The sequence below is a fragment of the Solanum pennellii genome, chromosome 10 (genome assembly GCF_001406875.1).
Source record: "Solanum pennellii chromosome 10, SPENNV200".
Classification (NCBI taxonomy): Eukaryota; Viridiplantae; Streptophyta; class Magnoliopsida; order Solanales; family Solanaceae; genus Solanum; species Solanum pennellii.
This window is the reverse complement of record NC_028646.1, coordinates 3,361,885-3,378,236: the sequence shown is the minus strand read 5'-3', so window position 1 is coordinate 3,378,236 and position 16,352 is coordinate 3,361,885. Positions and strand designations below refer to the sequence as shown.

General features: G+C 35.7%; 2 protein-coding genes across 3 annotated transcripts; one reads left to right on the top strand and one right to left on the bottom strand.

Moving 5' to 3' along the window:
* Positions 1 to 2,245: 2,245 nt before the first annotated feature.
* LOC107002293 lies at positions 2,246 to 3,033 on the top strand. Its single transcript, XM_015200251.2, has one exon. It carries the CDS (start codon positions 2,342 to 2,344, stop codon positions 2,879 to 2,881), a length of 540 nt encoding a protein of 179 aa, XP_015055737.1. The 5' UTR covers positions 2,246 to 2,341; the 3' UTR covers positions 2,882 to 3,033.
* Positions 3,034 to 3,164: 131 nt separating this feature from the next.
* On the bottom strand, positions 3,165 to 13,797 carry LOC107002292 (heterogeneous nuclear ribonucleoprotein Q). 2 transcript variants are annotated; one of them, XM_015200249.1, is made up of 9 exons: positions 13,592 to 13,797; positions 11,799 to 12,230; positions 11,566 to 11,682; positions 11,306 to 11,446; positions 11,032 to 11,211; positions 8,092 to 8,296; positions 3,908 to 4,101; positions 3,734 to 3,819; positions 3,165 to 3,536 (listed from the first exon to the last, which is right to left on the bottom strand). In XM_015200249.1, exons 2-9 carry the CDS (start codon positions 12,183 to 12,185, stop codon positions 3,392 to 3,394), a joined length of 1,455 nt encoding a protein of 484 aa, XP_015055735.1. In that variant the 5' UTR covers positions 12,186 to 12,230; positions 13,592 to 13,797; the 3' UTR covers positions 3,165 to 3,391. The 2 variants fall into 2 exon arrangements, with proteins under 2 accessions (XP_015055735.1, XP_015055736.1); XM_015200250.2 differs by having other exon boundaries at positions 13,463 to 13,789.
* Between the last annotated feature and the right edge of the window lie 2,555 nt (positions 13,798 to 16,352).

Genomic DNA, 16,352 nt, shown 5'->3' with positions numbered 1-16,352 from the left:
CCGTCGGGCCGGGGGCGTCCCCGCCCCCCCGGACCCCCAGGCCAGGGGGCGCGTCGCCCCCCTGGCCCCCCCGACTCGCTGACCGGGCAGCGAGACCCCCGTCCTTTCTGTTTGTAACGGGTCCGATTCAAGGCATTCAACAAAGACAATTAGCTATGCATTTAATTTTAAAATAAATGAAACTTTACTAGTTGATAGAGGTGGGACAAAAAGAAAATGAGACATATTGAAAATCGAAAGCAAGAAACCAAATATTTAGTTTTTTCTGGAATTAACCAAATATCAGAACAGCTTATATTGAATGGAAAAAAAAAGAATTTTAATCATCAAGTTAATGTAGTATTAAAGATTATGGGCGCACACATTTATATATATGACAACTACATATTCATTTACTTCTTAAATAAATGAAATCCTACTACGTGATAGAGGCAGAGGAAATAGAAAAGGATACATATGAGAGATAAAAAAACAAGAAATCGATACAAAACATCGAATGAAAATAAATCCAGCTATCAAATCAATGTAGTATTAAAGATTATGTGCAAGCACACATTTACATATAGGACAATCACATATTCATTTACTTCTTGAATAAATGAAATCCTACTACATGATAGAGGCAGATCGAGGAAAAAGAAAATGATACATATGGTCCCGATAAAAAATAAAAAATCGACATAAATTATCGAATGAAAAGATATTCAGTTATCAAATCGATGTAGTATTAAAGATTATGGACACACACCTTATATATATATATATATATATATATATATATATATATATATTACATATGCCTTTATTATTTCTTAAATAAATGAAATATTACTACTTGATAAAGGCAGGGCAAAAAGGAAATGAGACACATTGAGATAGAAAACAAGAAATTGAATATTTAGCTTTTTTTGAATTAAACGAATATAAAACGTCAAAAAAAATCTAGCTATCAAATCAATGTTATATTAAAGATTATGGGCGCACTCACTTATATATAAGACAATTACATATGCATTTTATTCTTGAATAAATGAAATCTTACTACTTAATGGAGGCGGTCAAAAAGAAAAATAAGATATATGATAGATAAAAAAAAAGAATCAAACATTTAATTTTCTTGAACTAAATAGATACAAAATATCATATGAAAAAAAGAATTATATTTGTCAAGTCGACTTAATATAAAAAATTATGGGCGCACACACTTATATATAAGACAATTAATTACACATTCTTTACTTCTTAAATAAATGAAATTTACTACTTTCATAGAGGTGTTAAGGTTCATTCAAGTCAGTATCTATCTATCTATCTATCTATCTATATATATATATATATATATATCCACGAATGACAAATATGATTAATTATTTAGTTATGTATGTCATGAACCTATATACTTACTTTGAAAATTGAAAAGCGAATAATCCGAAGACTTGAAATTAAATTAGTTTTAATTTGACCATGGATCACATTTCATCAATTGTAGACTTTGAATTGTTGAACACACAAGAATGTTTAACATAATACTAGACAAATTAAGAGATCCAGAACCTCAGATTACTTTAGTAAAATGCATTTCTTAATGAAAGTTTCTTAAGAGGTGTATCAGGTCAATATGAGTCAAGTAATATGAAACTGGCGAAATATTTGTCTCAATATGAGTCAAGTAATATGAAACTGGTGAAATATTTGTCTCGTAAGAAACGAACTCTAATTTTCTTGAATTATTATTCTGTGTAGAATTGGTTACAATTCTCTTGTTGGAAAAGAAATTATGGTTATATTAGGATTATATAAATTAGTTTAGGAAAGTCTTGTATTCCTTTAAGATTACCAACATTTTAATTTTTAAAGCAATAGAGAGAAATCATGAGCATTAAAGTATGGGGAAGATTTGAAGTTTTGAGTTGTTTCAAGTCTATCAAGTTGTAATCTATTGAATTAGTGATTTGTAATGGAAAAATCACCTAAATACACATCTTATTATATCATAATCTTTAAAAATTTCTATCATTTTAAAAATATATTCAACAATTCCCTCTCTCTCGTTAATACATCTCTAACCCCTCGGATACATCCTTCCCCTCTCTGATACTTTGCTCAACTATGTAACCGAATATCCTATCTCCTCTTTGATATATCTCGAATACATCGCTAACCTATGTGAGTTATTGAAGCGATTGAATATTGCAATGACATGCCGGTGAAATGGTTAGCCCACACCATTTTTACAAGGTTGAGGCCCAAATAATTCTGGTCCACACACCTAATCACACCATTTGTATTTGTATTTGTATTATACTCCAATCTCCCTCTCTAAACTGTAACCAGAAAAATCATGTGGGCCTCGATGAGCCTTTCACTTGCCGCTCCGGCACCATTCGCCACCACTACACCGGCGGCGAATTGTCTTACGGCCGGAGCTCCGAGGAAGTTTCAGCTCTACTCGCAGCTTAGAAACCTCGATTTAGCATATACGGCGGAGCAAAAGCAGCAAATTCAGAAGAAATCGCAAACAAATCATTTAGGTTATACGGCAGAGCAGAAGCAGAGATTTTGGAAGAAATCACAAACAACGAACATACAACAAGCAGAAGAAGAACAAGTACAAGTAGATTTAAAGGATGAAGAGAAGAAACTGACCGGATTTGACGTATTGCAGGCACTTGAAAAAGCAACGGCACGGAAAATGAAGAAAAAGAGAAATGGAAGAGATGGTTCACTGTTAAGTAGTAGTAGAAAAGTGAGTGAACAAACAGCAGAGGATGAAGCTACGGCGGATTACGGTAGCAAAATTGTTCAACCATTGAGCATAAGAGAAGATTGGGGAACTCGTTTGGATGAACTGGAAAGAAGACTTGAACATACAATAGCTTGAATAGCACAATAATACTAAACATAGACACTAAAAAAAACAATTTTATTGTGTTTTTAGCTTATTACTCCCTCTAATTTTATACTTATAGTGATACTATAGTTTGCAAATGGAACTTGAACTATTCAAAATTTCAACAATGTGATATCCGTTTAGTTGTTTTTTTTTTTGAATGTGTGCAAATAGACACTTAAACTATCCAAAATTTGAACAAGCAAACACAAACATCATGTCATTGCAGTTACGAGGCGTTTGGGACGATTACGACGAACAGTGAAGCTACAAGTGACTCTAAGCAGTTCATCTCAACAACTGATAAAGCAATTTATGAACTAGTCAAGCAGATAACATCTATGTTTTGTTTAGTTACAATGCGCATTAAGTTGCTGAGATTGGTCTAACTTTTACTTAACTAAGTTTCCTTTTTATAAATAAAGAGGAAACAGGAAATAGTTGTCCTGGATTACTCGTCTGGTGTTCAATGTAAGTAGCAAGTACAACATTACACCGACTCTAATATGGTCGATAACGTCTACCACGGTTGGAATCATCTCCGCCACCACTGGATCCTCCTCCTCGTCCTTGTGGTCCACCAGCACCATTGTTCCTGTCGTTCCTACGAGGCCGAACAGGTGGTGCCTGAACTCCTGGCTGCTGGCTGTATGGGAAATATCACAACATTAAAAGGTTTTGCATTATCAAAACTACAACATTTTGACATTTATATGAACATCTAGTTATAATGTGATCATCCAGTCTCCAGTAATACAAAAAACTGAAAATTACAGTAGTGATGAAAGAAACTTTAAACTGATATTTCAGAATTACGACATGTTAATATTCATAGGAACTTACAGGACATAGCCGATCTGACCATCTGGTAAAACCATTGGCACCATCTGCATACCTGTTGGCATCGGTCCTCTACCATATATCATAGGCTGCAGAAGAATAGTAATCTATGAGATGAATACGATCAATTACAAAGTGAAGAATCGATGATGAAGACATGAAGTACAAAGAAAATACTTGTTGGAACGCAGCGGCAGCGGCAGCAGCAGCAGCACCATAACCAGCAGTTAGAGGTGCATACGGGTTCATCGGAAATGCACCATAGCCTGGATGGGGGATATAATTATGATGTGGCATCGTATTGTGAGGACTAGCTGCATCAAACTTCTTTTCAGTCTGAGGCTTTGCAAGAACTACTTCTAACATCTGACCTGCAATCCACATCCACTTAACTTATTTGCCAAGTGAAATACACAAGTACAATTCTAGTTTGGTACAGGGATTTCATATAGCTGACCCCCAACAAGTTTCAGCTGAGGAATTGTAGACAGATTGATTAAAATACAGCAATATCATAGACTAACATGCTAGGTAAAGTTAAACCTCTGAATAGAGAAGCATCATACATCGACGCATGAATGTGAATTTCAGAATTGTGACAACACTGGACTAAACAAAGATGCATGGCATTTTAATCCCAACGCTAATGTGCACAAAATGCTCCCTCATATTGGGAAAATTAACCTCGTGCTCGTGGTATTTCCATTCTTTAAAAGTTATGTAGCCCTCCATGCTTTTACATCATTTTAGACCAATTAAATGGAGATCACACAACTAAATGCACAGGGAAATTCTAGATTATAATTCGGAGAGAGAAACTAAAAGTATTTACGGAAGCACATATCAATACAACGATGACAATACTCTTCAAAGCCAGCAACCTATCAGCAGGAAACATACCAAGACCCAACAACCCAACTCTTTCATTAGGCATTGTACAATATTCGAGTAGAAGTTGAAAAGTAAAGAGCAATTCAATCAGAGTAGAGAAAAGTTTGTGGAAGTAGAAACATGTCCCGCCATAAACTTCATTGCTAAAAAAAATCCGCCATAAACTTCATTGGTAAAAAGAGTTTCAAAAAGTTCAAAAAAACTGTGAATGGGCACCCGATAATTCACTTGAAAGGTTGTGTATTTGCAAATACTCATGCCCAAATTAGTATTGTAAATACTGAAGTCCAGAATTTGCAATATCAAAGTATATTCATGCATAAACGGATCCTTAATAATTTAAAATACTAAAGCACAATCTTTAACCATATTACATGCCTTCAAAAAAAAAAAAAAGTAGCTCAAGGAATTTAAACCCAATTGTGGAATGATATTTGCTTTAGTATTTCAATGATTTTGGAGAGTTTCTGCTTTTACCATTCAAACTAAGGAAGACTTGACCTGAGGTAAAAGTGATAGGATGCCTTTATTCAAATCATTTGTGTCCGGACCAACGTATATGCACCTCAACTATTCAAACGGTACCTGCCAACACCGACCACTACATGTATAGATAACTCCCCACGAAGGTGGGGATGGTAAGAAAACACCTTTTGTTTTTGCCTATTTGAACCTAACACCTCATGATTCTCCTCCTACCCCATTGGCCACCAGTTCAACCCTAAGATGCAGGATGCCATGTCCTCCAATTTTTATGTTCTTTCATAGAGTCTAATATTTGTAACCTACAGTGCTAGCAACAACTCAACTCAGAACAAACTTGATATATTCCATAATAAAATATGATAACAGTTGCCCTATGCCTACCTTTAGTGGTTTAAATGCAACAAAGCATCTAATAAGAAATGGACCATAGCCCAACTCAACCTCAAAAGCTAGCTCATGAGGTGAGGAATACCCATGACCATACAAGGAGATAGATTGCATGTCCTACAAGCAATGTAGGTCCACTTAACCCCCTTCACCCTGTTCAGGTGTGCCAACTAGAGCATGAACAACATAAGATGCAGCTCAACATTGGGACACATAATAATAGGTACGTCATGCTATGATACCATGAAATAAAAGCATTCATACTCAAAAGAGAAAAAGTGAGTCTTGCATGAAAAGAAAGAAAAACAACTGAGGGCATCTAGTAAAGCACAAATGTAACGAGAGGTTCAAGAATATTTCACAAGGTTAGTAATTCTAATTAATTGATAAAAATGTAGGTTGAATCATCTTTGAGGCTGGCTTCTCAAAAACAAATTTGGGTAAGCATTCTTTTTCTTAAGTTGGAAAAGACAAATTAGAATAACCTAACTGGCGCACCAAAAGCTACTTGATGGCAAGGAGGGAAGCAGAATTTGATGGAGCAAACGACCCCACAAGAAAACACCATAAGAGCGACGTTCAAATCAGGTCTAGCTCGGGAAAGCAAAGGAGGAATTTTTAGAAGTTTCAAACTCAAGAAGATACCCCAAAAAAGGAGATTCTTTTGTTACCCAAGCATCATTCTCTTTTTGCAGGTTATCATCAATAAGATCCTCAATACTTAACCAAAAAATGAAAAGATTCTTTGGTTGGAAGTTTGACTTGTAGTATGAATTTCTACTTGGAAGAGAGGATACATCATAGGCAACCATCACTTGATCCATTCAGTTCATTCAGATACTTTTGACTATATTTCTACTACTTTCATTTGATCCTGGGTCCTTGTTGAGTGCAATTGACCTAACAATGAATTTTGACAAAGTCGTATTTGTGTGATAGGTTGAACCAATTTTAGGCTCAACTAAAAATTAATTGATCTTGCAAGAGCTGCAAAACCCGAGTAATGGAAATTTCTTCCTTTGAGATGGAAGAGTAAGGTACCTTTTTAATCTAGATTTTAGTTGAACTAATCATCGTATAGGTTGGTACAGTCCAGAGTTCAGACTTCGTAACTAGGTTCATATTCTTTAAACAGATCTACACAGGATGACTAGATCCAAAAAAAAAACTATAACTGTCACGGGATTCAGAAATACACATTACACTCCTGATAACTGAGTTGATTTTAGTTTCAGTACAGCCCTAAGCATTGAACCTGTCTCAAGATCTTGAAAGGGAAAAGAGCATACACAGATGAGAGTTGATCCAAAACTGGGAAATATCTAGAGCAATCACCCCAAAGTCTGTTTGATTTGAGGAAAAAAACAGGCATCATCCATTACAATGGGATCGGGTTGATCATAGTTTGATTGTCCCAAATTTGAAAATAACTGTTTTAATCCCTTGAGATAAAACATTTGTAGTGTTATAAAAGTTGATAAAAAATTAGCTGAATATAGATCGCTTACACCCCACCCCAAAGTCAGATGAAAAAAAGAAATGCATGTCAATGACAATTGGACTAAGTACTTTTTGCTCAGCCCAAACTGCAATACTTAATTTCAAAATCTTGAAAAGAAATTATAGAGGATGAGAGGAGGTGATGTGAAAATTGGCTATAGTCAGATGGTCAGTTTGCTTTGATTCAGAAACAAAGGCACCAGATTCCTGACAAAGTGAAGTAACCTGACCTTAGTGTAGTACAGCTCAAACTCTAGACTTACTTCCTCAAAGTCCTAGAAATAATTACACAGGATGAGAGTTGATCCAAATACAGGCTATAGTATCTGGAATGCTTTCACCCCAAGTTCAGCACAAAAACAAAAAAGGCCTCACACTCCTGACAACACTTATGAGCGTTTCTTCTTTGTAATATCTTTATGATATCCTCCTTACTTCAAGACATAATCTATCTATGATATAACAGAATATGTCATCGGTACAGTTTATGTATATAGGAATAAGAGTTCCAACTTCCGTTGCTAAATTTTCCAACTGGATTTAGCAAATCCTAAGAAAATATCAATAATAGCAAACTAGGAATTGTTCAACAAAAAGCCTCGGCTGGTACTAAATATTCCTAAATAGATCCTTGAAGCGTCATATAATACAAATGAAAATTCTCAGATGATCAAGGACTTCCTAAAAAACACATATCACAAGTACATTCATCTCTACTCATCGATCACTTTAGGTATGTCCTCACAATGACGAACCACTTCAATCTGTTTCTACTTTCTTCGTCAGCACAAACACCCCCACCCTTCTTTTTTTTTTTTTTTTTTTGGGGGGGGGGGGGGGGCTTCAAAGGAGTTACTTGCTTTTTAATCCTAGCTTGAAGAATCAAAAGAATTAGATATGGACCACCGACAGTTCTAGACCTCACCCCTCCTCTCTCTATCTCGTGATTTATTTAGTTTCTTTTTGTTATTTTCCTTGTTGAGAAGGGGAGAAGTGATTTACAGGAGGGGCCAGTGGAACACTCAGATGTAGATCCTGAGTTTTCCTTCATGCAATGTATGTGTTCCAGTTGGTATTTACATGTCTAGAAACATTACCATTCACTTCATATGTTTCAGTGTCTTTGACAGCTTTCAGAGCGCTTGACCTTTCTGCATAATGGACAAATCCAAAGTCTCGTTTACCACCAACCTTGGCTGGTGGCATAACAACTCTGGTAACTTCACCATGGCGTTGGAACAATTCCTTCAATTGTTCAGTAGCAGTGTTTTCTGGAATGTTCTTCACATAGAGTGCTTTGACCTGCAAAAGCCAACAGAAGATGTGTAATACAATGTGCAAACTAGCAGAAACAGGCTGAAATAAGTCTTTCTAATAGCGCAAAGCACAAAGAAGCAAAAATAAGGTCCCATAGGATTTGAAGCAGAAAGCAAGAAGTGATGAGCATGGTTCATTGTGTGAAGAGCACTATTTACTGGAAATAAACAATAAAAAGGGTAAAGGCCCTAAGATCACACCATGCGAGGTCTGGGGAAGGGCCGGACTACTATATACAGAAAATAAAAAAATATGGTACATATATGACTTTAGTAATATAACAATCCAATAACAACAAAAATACTAATTTCAATGCTTATTTACAATAATGTCAAGAATAATCCAACTCATCAAAGATGGGATTCATAACCGGATTCCTCGTCGGAATCACTTCGCATGTAATTCTTTTGAGCGCATATTTATCTAAATTGCATAGTTTCACCCATGAAGTGGTGACCCCTCACTTTGCGTAGCTTTGTCGCTTAATAAAACTAACTGATAGAAAAGATTTCATTGTTTTGCACTGGTGGATCTTCAATCAGATTCAGACAATTGATTTGTATCAGACTGGATAATACAACAAGTAACCTAACACCATATCAAATGTGGATTTATTTTTTAAAACTGGTAACATCTGTACTGATATTAGTACTGCTGGAAGAACCATATATACAACAGAGGGAAAAAAAACTTCAGAAAAAAACAATCCCAACTCTACGTGGACCCTAAAACATCTAGAATTGACTCAGTCTCATTAAAATAAAAATCCGTACACCAAAAGCAGAACAACAAAAAACATTGAAGTTCTAATCTCCTGCACATTGATGCTCCTGTTTTCAAAACATATGTCATTCCTCTTTCCATATTGTCCATCTACCAACCATGTGATTTAGCTCATTACGACTAATCCTTTTCTATTAAGATGTAATAGTAGTGACCATGCCAGCTTGCAGGCACTACCTTGATGATGTACAAAAAGTACCTAGCCCAACACCAAGTCCCGCAAAGACACCCAACAAGAATTTGAGGACTTTTAACACACTTTGAAAAGGCTGGATGCATAGAAGAGCCACGGGAGGAGCCTATGGAAGCATACAATATGACCTAATTAGTGCTCAAGGAAGCTGGTCAAAGGCTTAATTCAAGAGAACAGGTGTACAGAAGGCCAAGAGTCAAGAATGGCGTCAAAAGTCCCCTCAACTTTGCACCGATGTTTTTGGCAACAGCATGGCGGCAATGCATTCCACCCCCAAAAGCACGCCCCCACAAAATAGGCAGCATTTTTTGTCAGTGAACACTCGGACCAAAAGCGCCTCCTGCACTTTGCATTCCAAACCAGCAGAATTGAATCCTAGGATGAGCTATTCTTAGTCCTACTTTCAACGTTAATTTGGGTACTTATTTACGGCCAATGTAACCCATAGTATAAACTGTTTCCCAAGGTTGTTCTTCCTTCTTAGCTAGCTTAATTTGGGTACTTATTATAGACCAATATAACCCATAGTATAAATAGTTAGTTCTTCCTTCTTACCTAGCCTTTGATGAATATAGATTGTATCCTTACTCAACTTCCAAACCCTCATTGGGTGCTGCTTGACTTGATTGCCTCTTGGGAGATTCAAATGCTGTTGGTGCTGAATTGAAATTTCCCAATTGAAAGGCTTTTTTGCCAATTATTGCCTATTGAATTCAATTTTGTATCAAACTTCTATTTCTACACCTTCATCTATTTTATTTTGTGATTAATCTAACTTCTATTTCTACACCTTCATCTATTTTATTTTGTGATTATTTACTTGTTCTTCCATTAATTCTGCTACTCCACTTTTCCATAATCATTTAAGAGTATCTTTGGCATGGCACTAGGTTTACGAGTTTTAGTTCTCAACAGATCATATACACTATGATTTTGGCAGTAAAGCTACCCACCACAACTCTGCCCCACCTATGTTTACAGCACACCCAGAAAACCAATAAGTTTGAGCTACCATCACAGTTTTCTGACTCAATAGTATCTAATGCAACTCAAACATTTAATAAAAATAAGTTCAGAAGTTTTATGCACATTAAAAATAAGCATAATACATAAACATGAACCTTAACTTGGCATCAATTGGCAACTATGATCTTTAACTTTGGGTGTGCACAAGTAGGCACTTAAACTTGTATGAAATTGAGCAAATGGACACAAGTGTCCAACATGGCATAATACACGTAGATGCCATGTAGGATACAAAATTGACATGTAGGGTGCCATGTAGCCATTTGCTCAATTTTATAAAAGTTTAAGTGTCTACTTGTGCACACCCAAAGTTAAAGGTCATAGTTGCCAATTGACACCAAGTTAAGGGTCATGTTTATCTATTGTGCCTTAAATACCAGCCGCATTCCCCTTCTCACTCCTAGCCACACCCACATGCAGCAAACAAAGAAAAGAAGTTTGACTTGAACCCAATAAAAAGAAAAATAAGAAGATGAAAGCAATTTTCTGGAAATACAGGGGGAGGGGGGGGGTAGGACAGGTAGCATACTGCAGTCAAGCCAACAAGGCCACAACTGAAAAAAAAAAAGAATTATGGACTGCTCATTCTGCTGTTGGTAAGGGTTCATAGTAACAAATCAAACACCAAGCATGTGACATTTGACACTTGGAGAAACAACATATCAAGAGTATTTTTCATAAAAGCTACTCAAGTAACTGTGAGATATATGGATTTTACCTGAGCAGCGGCAGAAGAATGATCAGGTGTAATCTTCGGATCAGCCCAGGTGACAGTTGGTGAATTTCCCTCCAGCTTAAAGTTTGTACTTACCATTTTTCTCCGAGAGTAATCCGCACAGGCATTATTGTAATATTCAACAAAAGCAAAACCCCTATTACGTGCTGGGTTTTGAGGATCCTTCAGTCAAATATTAGAAGTTTATAATTCTCCATGAGATGCCAATTATGGAGCTACAGCTATTTATGTAAGTGTTTAGGACATCAATACACACCTTTATGAGTTCTATTAATTCTGCACCAGGACCAGTCCCATCAATGACTTTTCTGAAGTCATCATCAGACCAGCTCTTTGGTACATTACCAATGAACAATCTGTATTTAGTTTCTGACAGCGAACACCTTAAGGTTTTTCCCTGGATTGATAATGAACACAAAAACAAATAAATTACACAATTATCCACTTAAACTAAAAGAGAAGATAGAGTTATAGAAAAAAATGATCAATAAAGCCAAGTGAGGATGCAGAAATCACCTTATATTCTTTGTTATGCAATTCTTCAATAGTCTTTTGTGCCTCATCTTTTGTTTTGAATGCTACAAAGGCAAAACCCTTGCTTTCACCAGTATCCCTATTTCTCATGACTCTGACCTGCCAAGATATGAGACGATGCCATAATCAGGGAAAAGCAAACAATTGAAGTATGTCACAAACATATGCCTCTTGCAAAACTTTCACATTACTTCCAGGGTAGTAATTGGAACTACCTCATGTATTTCACCGAGTGGTTCACAGAGATCCCTCAAGTCTTCTTCAGAAACATCTCGAGGAATACCACCAATAAAAACCTCAGACCCATGTGGAGGGAGAGCTAGAAGTTCAGCATGCTCTTTTTGTTCCTCTTCAGAAAGAGAAGCACTAGGCTTTTCTTCATCTGCAGCAGGCTCCGAAACATCACCCATATCTGCCTCTGGAGACTGCTCTCTCCCACTGTCTCCACCTCCAGAATCATACGATTGTTCTTCGCCATTTTCATCACCGACTTCTCCAGCTCCTTCATCTTCTATCAGTTCTGCATCTGCATCTTCCTCTTCCTCAGAGTAATTTTCATCGTCAAGATCCACACGGTCATCAATTTCAGTATTCTCTGCCATGACTGTTTCGTGTTGCAGATTTTCTCATACAACAAATAAGCAGGCCTGCAGACCACATTTATGTTAGCTTTTTTCCTGTTGACGTATATACATCAATCAATCAACCAATTAGTCATCAACTGTTTCACACCCAAATTACTTTGGGTTAGCTATATGTCAAAAGGTTGGCATAATCATATTTTTCTTTAAAAGAACAAGTACACCCTATGGACATGCAAGTAATGAAGGAGGTTCAGTACTTTCTCCTGTTGTGCACCAAGAAGGGAACACATGTAATATTTCAATATATTCAGGGAGACAAAAATACAAAATCAACAAATGTGCAACCCATTTCAAACTTATAGAAACACTACTTCTACCACTTTCTTCCTTTTCCATCTTTCGAAGCCCAATTCATTTGCCCATGGTGGCATAAATATAAGATGAAGTAGTAAACGATGGAGAAATGAAACTTTAGGTCATAAGAAAGAAAATACACTGTTATCAATAGACCAAAAGATAAAAATGCATAGAAAATAGCAAGACACTTCCTTAAAAGGTTAAGATAACTTTCACCACTTGTCTATCGAGTGTTAAAATAATTAAGTACTCAAAATGCCTATAGAAGGACAAAAGCTCTTCAGTGGACTCAACCAATTTTAGAACCAATACAGAACTATGAACTCATATAACAATTCAGGTATCTGAGGAGTTAAAATCAACAGAAAAACAAAATCTTAGAAATCAAACATCCGTAAAAAAGATAAATTTTGAAAACCCAGAGCTCAAAAATCAACAAAATAATCAAATGCTCAATATGCCTATAAAAAAAACAAAACCTCTTCACTTAACTCAACCAATTTTACTACCACCATATAACTATGAACAACAATTCAGACATCTGAGGAGCTCAAATCAAAGCTAAAACAATAAAAACACGACCCCCCAAGACAAAAATCCATTTTTTTTCCTTTCAACAATGGTAAACAGAACAACCAGGGTCGAAGCCAAGACACCACAAGGGGGTTCATCAAAAAATTACCTTACTGAAAATTCAGTCACCCTTTAAGAATGACCCAAATCAAAGATCCGAAAAAAAGAGAGAAACTTGAAATCCCAGAGCTCAAAAAAACAAATGCACCCAGATAAACTACTGAGTAACAAAACCCTAACACAAACATAGATAAGTCCGTACACATCTACCAGTGTTTTATATACAAAATTGAAGATTCTGAACCGGTAATTCAATATAAAAACATATAGATGTTAAAAATTGATAAAGGGCAAAAGGAAAAAACCTTGTATGAGTATGGGCTCAAATGATAAATGGCAGAAATAGAGAATGTGAGAAGAAGACATTATATGTATATGTATATGAGTAGTAGAAGAAGAAGAAGAATATATGAGTATTGGGGGGATTTGCATACCCAAAATTAGACAAGTTTTTTGCTTATCTGTGTTGTGTTTCTGCTTCTTTAGGAGGAGAGAGTTTGAAGGCGAAGAAGCTAAATCTCAACAATTACAGTGAAATTTACACACACACAAAAATGCTCTTTCGACTTCTTTTATATACTGCCTGCGATTTCAGTGTCTTCCCAATTTGGCCCTAATTTGGGTATTTGGTACTCCCTACACCTCATTGCCCCTGAAAAAGAGGTTGATTTTGTCAATTCATAGATAGAGTTGTAGGGGTATTATCGTCAATTTAAAAAAAAACAACCCAAAATTGCCCTTGTACTATTGAAAAAGATTTGTGTGTTTGGTACGAGGATTTTCCAATTTTCTCATGTTATGTTTTAGAAAATTTTGTTTAACTCAATGTATTATCTTCAAAGAGTAAAGGAAATATTTTTTTTGTAACTATTTTTCAACTGCACATCTCAATTTTTCATTGAAGTTTTGGATATCGATTTTTAATATTGATTCGGGATCTAAGGACTTTAGATTTGGGATTCGAATTTCAACTTGATTCGAGATCCAACTTCTGTGTTTTGAATTGGGTCATATCTTATTTTGATGTCGGATTTCAAGTCATGATTTGAGATTAGATTTCAGATTGGGTGTCGAGGTCGAGTTCTGAGTCAGGTGTCGCAGTGGCGTTCTGAGTCAGGTGTCGGAAGGGGTTTCGAGTTGAGGTTGAGGTTGGGTCCCAGATAGGGAGTCACGGTCGAGTCCCGTGATGGGTGTTGCAATCCGGTTTCGAGTCAATGATAAGTCATATTTTGATCCGAAAGTTGGGTCTTACGTTGGTTGTCAAGGTCGGGTTCTGATTCAAGAAGTCAGATCTTGGATCATGAGTTGACGTCATGACCTAGGTTAAATGTCTAGTTCAGGTATTGAATCCACTATCGAGGTTAGGTGTTTGGGTTAAGTCTCAATAGAAAATCGTTCGATTCAAAGGTCACATTTAGGTGCTACTCAACCGTTAAGTGTTTTTCTCTTCTTTCTTTTTTTTTGTGTATCTTAGTACATGAATTTTTTGGTGATATAAATTTTGGACATATTTTTCAACAAATTTTACATGACCCTTCGCAATCACATGTGGGAACAATACATATAGGTTCACCATGAGACACACCATTTCTTTCTTCTTCTTTTTTTATTTAAGAGCCACACACAGGAATTAGACAACTTTTTCAAGTTTTTTTATGTGTAAATGAATGTGCCCACGTGGGCATATATATACCTATAAAATACACTATTAAATGGTGCATGGGGTAAATGGTCCTCCATAAAGTTTGATATCGTAACAACAATTCTGGCCAAAGTTAAAATATTTTTCGAACCCTTTTCCCAAAAATAAATATTCCTCACCATTACCAAGACCATTTTTCTAGCATTCACGAGCCACACAACAAAATTTATGAGATATTTTTAGATTTTCATTGATATGAATTTCTTGGTGATATAGATTTCAGACACTTTTTTTTAATAAAAACTATACAAACATTTCATAAATGACCTATTAGAACAATACATATAGCCAATAATGATACATGCAACTATTTAAATATCATAGGGTAATCAACAGAAATTAGATGATTTTCTCAATTTTTTGTGTGTTTTGATAAATAATTTTTTTGTTGATATGAATTTTGTATATTTATTTTCAAAACTTTACTTGATCCTCTGTAATGACTCGGGGAACAATATGTATAGCCTCACCATGATTCACACCACTTTTTTGCATTTAGGGGGCCACTCAACAAGCATTTAGGCGATTTTCTTAGTTTTCGTATGTGTTAGTACATGGGTTTTTTGATGATATGGATTTCGAGCACATTTTTTGCAAAATCTTTACATTACCATCTGTAATGACTTGGAGGAACAATACATGTAGCTTAATCATGACCCACGTCATTTTTTTTAAATATTTAAGGACTATCCTATAAGAATTAGACAATTTATCATTTTTTCGTATTTTTAATACATAAATTTTTTGGTGATATGAATTTCGATTACATATTTCGAAATAATTTACAGGACCCTACATAAAGACCCAGAGAACAATATGTATAGCATTTTAGTATTTTTGTTTGTGTCAGTCCATAATTTTTTTGGTGATATACCTTTCATGCACCTTTTTTCAAAATCCTTACAAGACCATAAAGAATGACCTGGTGGAACAATACTTGTAGTCTCACCATAATTAACGCCACTTTTTTTTTTAACATTTAGGGTCACTTTTCTCAGTTTTTCATGTGTTAGAACATTTTTTTTTTTACAAAACTTTTACAAGGACCATCCGTAATGACACGAGGACCAATACATATAGCCTCACCATGACTCACACCACTTTTTTAGCATTTAAAGGTCACTCAACATGAATTAGGCGATTTTCTCAATTTTTCGTGAAATCTTGAATTTTGATAATATGACTTTCGGACACTTTTTTTCCAAAACCTTTACATAACCTATAGCCTCACCATGATCTACACACTTTTTAGCATTCAAGGGTCACTCAATATGAATTGGGGCCACCTTTTTTAGCATTTAAAGGTCCCAAAATAGAAATTCAGGATCTTGTTAATTTTTCGTGTGTAAAGTCGATGAAAGTTGGGTAAAAGGATTGACCTAATCATTAATTATCTTACATTAAAATTCTATTGTTAATTTGTCTATATGGCTGCAAGAATGAGGAAGAAGATGCCTCTGATACAGAATTCCAACACATTGGAGCTACACAAG